The following is a 7,263-nucleotide window of genomic DNA, read 5'->3' as shown; positions in this document are numbered from 1 at the left end:
AATGACTCCAGCAGCCACTCTGTCCTCAGTGATAGCTCATATGTGGCAGCAGGTGTATTACTGCAGAAGGGAACGTGAGCCAAGACCCCTTCAATAACCCCATCAGATTCTCAAAGAACATCCTGTGATCTTTAATACTCTCCTCCAACAGACCCCTCTAGATATGGGCAGAAAGGATTTGGTTTAACATTTCACAAAAGTCTTAGGTTCAATATACACCTTAAAGGTCTCTCACATCCTTCACTATAGGCTGGAAATGTCACCCACTTTTGAGCCCGGTTGCCAGTGAAAGGCCCCAGGAAACTGGTGGGGCAGGACCACTATGCAGTAGGTAAAGGAGATGACTTGGCACAACCCTATCAATTATATGTTGTCAGGTCCCACAGTTGGCAGGAGTTATTCTCTCTCTAATAGCACTGAGCTTCCCCAGGAAATAGTATTCCTGTGTCCCAAACCCGCTGCACAGAGGGGCAGGAGATTAACAAATACAGCATGTGAAATAACCTAGGTCCAGAGAAACTTTTAACTACCCAGGTCATTGCCCCATAGGCTCTGTGATCCCCTCAGTTTACTCCCCACAGGCTCTGGGCCCCCCTCAGCTGCCGCCCCGCCCCCCGTCACCACCCCCAGGCTCTGGGCCCCCCTCAGCCACTGCCCCGCCCCCCCGTCACTGCCCCCAGGCTCTGGGCCCCCCTCAACCACTGCCCCGCTCCGAGGCTCTGGGCCCCCCTCAGCCACCGCCCCAGGCTCTGGGCCCCCCTCAGCCACCGCCCCGCCGTCATTACCCCCAGGCTCTGGGCCTCCCTCAGCCGCCGCCCCGCCCCCTGTCAGCGCCCCCAGGCTCTGGGCCCCCCTCAGCCACCGCCCCACCCCCCCCATCACTGCCCCCAGGCTCTGGGCCCCCCTCAGCCACCGCCCCGCTGTCAGCGCCCCCAGGCTCTGGGCCCCCCTCAGCTGCCGCCCCACCCCCCGTCACCACCCCCAGGCTCTGGGCCCCCCTCAGCCACTGCCCCGCCCCCCCGTCACTGCCCCCAGGCTCTGGGCCCTCCTCAACCACTGCCCCGCTCCGAGGCTCTGGGCCCCCCTCAGCCACCGCCCCAGGCTCTGGGCCCCCCTCAGCCACCGCCCCCCCCCCATCACTGCCCCCAGGCTCTGGGCCCCCCTCAGCCACCGCCCCGCTGTCAGCGCCCCCAGGCTCTGGGCCCCCCTCAGCTGCCGCCCCGCCCCCCGTCACCACCCCCAGGCTCTGGGCCCCCCTCAGCCACTGCCCCGCCCCCCCGTCACTGCCCCCAGGCTCTGGGCCCCCCTCAGCCACCGCCCCGCCGTCAGCGCCCCCAGGCTCTGGGCCTCCCTCAGCCGCCGCCCCGCCCCCTGTCAGCGCCCCCAGGCTCTGGGCCCCCCTCAGCCACCGCCCCACCCCCCCCATCACTGCCCCCAGGCTCTGGGCCCCCCTCAGCCACCGCCCCGCTGTCAGCGCCCCCAGGCTCTGGGCCCCCCTCAGCCGCCGCCCCGCCCCCCGTCAGCGCCCCCAGGCTCTGGGTCCCCCTCAGCCGCCGCCCCGCCCCCCCGTCAGCGCCCCCAGGCTCTGGGTCCCCCTCAGCCGCCGCCCCGCCGTCATTGCCCCCAGGCTCTGGGCCCCCCTCAGCCGCCGCCCCGCCCCCCGTCAGCGCCCCCAGGCTCTGGGTCCCCCTCAGCCGCCGCCCCGCCCCCCCGTCAGCGCCCCCAGGCTCTGGGTTCCCCCTCAGCCGCCGCCCCGCCCCGCCCCGCAGGCTCATTGGATCCCGCAGTCACTGCCCCGCCCCCCCGCGCCCAGCGCGATCGCCCAGCACCACCAGCCACGTCACCCCGAGCAGCCTCCAGCCCGGCATGCGCATGCGCGGCGCTGCGCGGCGGAGCTGTCCCAGTGACAGGCTGGCAGGAAGCGGCGCCGCGGCCGGAAGTGGAGGTGCTGGGCTGGAGACCCCCGCGCGCCCCCAGCCCCGGGCAGGATGCTGAAGAAGTTTGACAAGAAGGATGAGGAGGCCGGTGAGCGTGTGACGGGCCCGTCCCGGGGGGCTGTGCCGACGTGGGACCCTCTGTCTGCCCCCTGACCCGACCGCGCTGCCCGGGGCCAGCTCCCCGCCGGCTGGCGTCCCGAGCTGGCCTCCGTGCCCGGCCTCGCGGCCCCACGGGTGGGCGCTGCTTTTCAGCGTCCGCCCAGCCCTTTGCCCCGGGTCTCGGCTTGTGAGGTGTCCCCGGCTAGTGACCTTTCCAGGCGTTCTCCTTAACTCTGCCCGCAACGCCCCCCCGGGGCTCTGGCTGCCCGTGCGAACTTTGCCCACCCAGTTAAGGACGCCAGATGAAGTTGTGGGGGCCTTTATTTTCTGGCCTGCTCACCTCACCTTGCGCCCCACGGATTTATAGGAGTCCTGATTTACCCATTGCTCTGCGGTGATGTCCCAAAGCCAGCTGCACAGTGAGGGGCAGGTGATTAAGGAGGATGCCCCTGAAATGACATCTAGAGAAACCCTAACTACCCCGTCCCCTCATGCTCTGCCTCCTCTTCTCTCCTTTGCCTGTCTCCTGGCTCTCTGTCGCCCAAAGCAGTCACTGGCCCGCCTGGCTTCTGTGTTGGTAGCTTTTAAAAATGTATGGTTGATATTCTGATGTACCAATTGCAAGTTTATAAAGCAACCTCTGTGTCCTTTTAGTGGCAGCATCTTTGCCTAGAGCCACATTTGCTTTATTTGTGTGTAGATTGCTGTTCAAGATGTTTTATGTAAATGTAAAGCTGGTGATTTTTTTTCAGGAGACCGTGTTTGCCATAGTGTAAAATATTGATCTCCTGATAATTGCCGTAGAGTAAAATATTGATGAACTGATACAAAAGTTGGGGTTGGAACTCAGATGGCATGGAGATGAGCACAATATAAACAGAAAGGTGGGGTTGGGTAAGCATTGTGGAAATGATTATTGGGCAAACTTGATCTATATCATTTACATAGTATTTGAGTGTCACACAGCTTAGGAGACTGGACCATAGCATCTGGAAATGGAAAATCTCTATTAGGTTCTCATTGGTCCATGCCAGCGCAGGATGATGAAGTAGTCCAGGGAGCTGCACCACCTTCACTTGACACAGCAGCCGGGCAGTTGGACACAGTTCTGCACATTAATACATGACTCACAGTCAGAAACATGTATATGAGAAAAATTCTCCTGATTGTCAAACCAAGCGTTAAAGCAGCCTAGAAACTGGCTTATAGTCTCTCCAGTAGTGTTTGTGTCACGCATGTTGTCTCTTTTTAGCAAGATGACTCTGAAATGCTCAAAGTGACTTTAAAATATTGTCTTCAAAATTATGTTGCAGGACCTTTCATAACATTGTACTGAGTAGCACAGGTGCAGCTTCTAGGTATTTTGGAGCAGCTCTGCCAAATCATTCATTGCTTGCTTCTCCATCTGCTGCTCTTTAACAGAGGAGCAGTGTCTGGATAAAAGGAGAAGGCTGTATCATATTTGCTGCATGATCCACATAGAATCAGTGCTGGATATGACAGTGCTGGACAGAAGGCCTGTCCAGATAGGTGTTTGAGTTTTCGCTTGTACCTCATGGTATCTTCTTCAAGTTCACGTGAAACTCTCTTTCTTCTAGGCCATTCATGTAATATAACTTGCTCCTTTTGTAATTTTAGTAATTTAATTCTAAAATAATCTGAGTGATTGGTCTCAGGGATGTATCTCTGCATATGTGTGGCTTCCAGGAATGTCTTTACTTTTTTATTTTAATGTATGTTTAAACCCTTTGCTCAGGTTTCGGCTTTATCCCAGGCTTCCTTTGCATCTTTTCTTCATCTCAGTACTTGATAAGGTATGATCATTTAGGAGGGAATCTGTTTTTGGCCACCTTTTCAGGGACGTCTCCTTAACTGCATCCTCAACATTTGTAAGTGCATCTGGTTGCCCATGCAAACTTTGCAAACGCAGCTGAGGTCAGTCGAAGATGTGGTCCTTTATTTCCTCGCCTTGGCTCTACCACCTCATTTTGCTTCCCACTGATTAATAGAAGCCCTTGTTTACCCAACCATCTTTACTACTTGGACAATTTCAAAGGCCTTCTAAATTATTTTGTTGTTCTTCTTTGTGGTCATTTCCCCTTCCCTTTTTCTGTGTTAAATGAAGATTTCTAGCATCCCTGCACACTTCTTCCTCCATCCAGGTTACCTACACGTGCACAAGGTGACAGTCCAAAAGCTAATCGTTGTGATGCTCCACTGAGCACATTGAAAATGGCAAGAGTACAGGATAGAACAATCTTAAGTGCAGTAGCTCATCCCTTGATTTACTGACCCGGTAGATTAATATTTTATGTGGAATCCTGAAATCCCAAAAAAGATGTTCTTGTGATTCACGCCTGGGGCTGGGAGTCAGGGTGTTTGGGTTCTATCCCAATGTGTTCTACAGACTTCTTATGTAGTCTTGGTCAAGTGACTTAAGGACATATTTTCAAAAGTGGACTCTAATTTTGGGTGCCCAACTTTAGACCTGTAATATTTCTGAGCATATCAAGTTGGTCACGCAAAAACAGAGGCCATGTTTGGAAGTGTAGCCCTTAACTTCTCTGTGCCTCAGTTTTCACCATCTCTAAAATAGGGATAATTGTTTAGATCAAAATATGTAAAGTGCTTTGAGATGCTTAGATGAAAGGTGCTAGAGAAGGGTGAAGTAATCTATGGTGATGTTGTTAATGGCAGATTTTAGAATCACAAATAGAGGAGGTCAGAGTGGCTGTCAGGATGCAGAATTAGTTGTATGTAGTTGCCAGTAAAATTACCAGGAGTGCTTTTTCAAATCCCTCTTTGGAACATGTGCACATGTACACACTGGAATTTTTTGCTAACCTTCTCACTCCTCATTCTTCTTTTCCCACTCCAACATGTAAGTGTCCAAGCTTTGGTACAGGGTACTGTCTTTGTAACTTATTCTGAGCCTAATTGCTGCATCTTATTTACATAAGAATTAGCAGAATGCAATGCTCTATTATGATCTGAACTTGAAACTCACAAACTCGGACCAGTAGTCTTTGTAAGAATCATCCCTATAATAATGCATTTTATGTTACTTTGAGCATTTTGGAGCCATTGCTGCACGCAAACACCGCAGGAACCTTGTCTTTAGGGATGATTCTTACAAAGACTACTGAGCCCAGCATGTGATGTTTCAAGTCCAGATCATTGCATGCCAGGACCTCTACTCTTTCCAGGCAGCATCTCTGTATTAAACATGACCTGGCCATAGGCTGCAGTGTGGAGTTTCATGGGCTGTATATAGCCTGTGGGCCACACTGAGGTTAGGCACTAATGAAATTTGCTTATCAATAGCTATCAGCTTATGAAAGGCTGCAGTTCACTAATAAACACTTAATGAGGACTAGATACTAATCATAATTGTAGTTCTTGCCTTCTGATCATTCCAGACCCATTTTTTGCTGTTTTTCGTTAGAAAGTAGCATGCAGTCTACTAAACAGAATGATTAAATACACTTTTTCCAAGCTCTCCAGTTCACTGCCTTGGGGTTTTTTTAATTAGCTGTATAGCCAAAAATATAGTTTACTGATGAATTCTCTGATTGTTTTATAATGCAAAGTATAAAGTATTCCAGATTCGCACAGTCTGGTGTTTTGGTGTTTTCTATGGCAGTTGCTACACTGGGTTTAATTTCTGGGCCTGATCATTTGCTCCCATAGGTGGCAGTCCTCTGAGACCTGGGGACTGAAAGTGGGAGCTCTTTATATTCAACAACCTCCTCTGGCCCATTTAGGAGTAACATTGATTAGCTCTGAAGAAAGTCTCACAGTTTTTCTTAACTGATGGATAATTGCTGCAAGGTGGGGAGAACTTATAGGAAGTCCCAATTGAGGAGGGGATAAGGTTGACCAGTTTGTAATGCCAAGAAGAACAACAACAATCACTTCATGTTTTAGGAAAATTCTCTGAAAAGTGAGTTCATGTTTAAGCTATTTTAAGTTGTAGGCATAAAAGAAAGGTATGATCAGAAGGGAGGCTTTCTAGTGTCTTTTCACATAGCACAATTCCTGGGATCACTCTTGTTAATTATCTTATTTTACAGGTGGAGGTTCCAACCCATTCCAGCACCTGGAGAAAAGTGCAGTGTTGCAAGAGGTAAATTCTAAAAATCCTATGTCTTCTATGAACATCCTCAGTGGTATAGTCTCCTCTCTGGGGTAGGAAGTTAGAGCTCTTTAGAAATTAACTGCACTTTTGTCCCAATCCTGCTGGCATTGAAATAAATAGTAAAGCAGAAGTTCCCATTGATTTTTTTTTTTGGAGGGGACACAATTGGATCCTGTTTGTATAACAATTAAAAGAGTTAGTAAACTGTAAATTGATGTATTTTTGTCCGTAGGAAGAATAGATTTTCCCAGTTTTTCCCAATCCTTCTTACTAAGGGGGAATCTGCCTTGTGTGCCCTAAAATTCTAATAGGATAGGGAAATTAAGAAACAGGATGTGGTTGGTTATTGGACAGTCTTTGCCTTTAAAGGGTGGTTCTGCTCTGACAAATGACCTTTTTTTTTTTTTTGTTAAAGGCCTCTTTTTTCGTCCGCAGACCTGCTCCTTGCAATTCAGAGTTATATCTATTCACTTCAGTGATAGAAATAACATTTTTAGTACTGTTTGCTCTTGTTAGCCCTGCAGAAACAGCTCCGCTCTGAGAGAGGGAGCTGGATTCTATTCTGGTTTGTGCATCGGCACCAGAATTGTTCCTCTTAAAATGGGGTTGCATGAGTGTAGCTGAGATTGAAATTTGGCCTATAGAACCTTTATCATCACAGTGTGGCTTTCAGATCCCATGGTGAGTCAGTAGGGATGGTTGTTAGGAAGGTGGGGGCATCTCTTTTGTCCCAAACTGAGAAAGTCTGATCGGAAGTCATTGAAAGAATAATAAAATATCCAGTCTGTAACTTGCATCAGTGGCTCAGTTCACACACTGTGTTAGATAAACCACAGAGACTGTCTTCTGGGCTCTTATTCATGCTTTTGTTTGTTTCTAGGCTCGGGTGTTTAATGAGACGCCCATAAACCCTCGGAAATGTGCTCACATCCTCACCAAGATTCTGTACCTCATAAACCAGGTAATGGAGAGAACGTGAGCTAGGAGTTCTTTAGATTTTAAACATTTTTCTTTTATAAACTAGTCTTGCCTGCTAATTTTAACTAGTGCCTTATGAAATGTTACTTAAACAGCTGTTCCAGTAAGTTA

The 7,263-nt window shown here is 50.2% G+C and overlaps 1 protein-coding gene across 2 annotated transcripts in view; it reads left to right on the top strand.

Annotated features, from left to right (window-relative positions):
• The first annotated feature begins 1,862 nt into the window (after positions 1 to 1,862).
• The window catches only part of COPG1 (COPI coat complex subunit gamma 1), a 30,208-nt gene continuing 24,807 nt past the window's right edge, over positions 1,863 to 7,263 (top strand). For both annotated transcript variants that reach the window (XM_073351402.1, XM_073351401.1), the window contains exons 1-3: positions 1,863 to 2,025; positions 6,110 to 6,162; positions 7,055 to 7,135. In XM_073351402.1, coding sequence (XP_073207503.1) covers positions 1,989 to 2,025; positions 6,110 to 6,162; positions 7,055 to 7,135 — 171 coding nt within the window. In that variant the 5' untranslated portion in view covers positions 1,863 to 1,988. The remainder of the gene's footprint in view (positions 2,026 to 6,109; positions 6,163 to 7,054; positions 7,136 to 7,263) is intronic.

Source organism: Lepidochelys kempii, chromosome 7 (assembly GCF_965140265.1).
Source record: "Lepidochelys kempii isolate rLepKem1 chromosome 7, rLepKem1.hap2, whole genome shotgun sequence".
NCBI lineage: Eukaryota > Metazoa > Chordata > Testudines > Cheloniidae > Lepidochelys > Lepidochelys kempii.
Note: the sequence above shows the minus strand (reverse complement) of the source record. Positions and strands in the feature narration are given on the sequence as shown.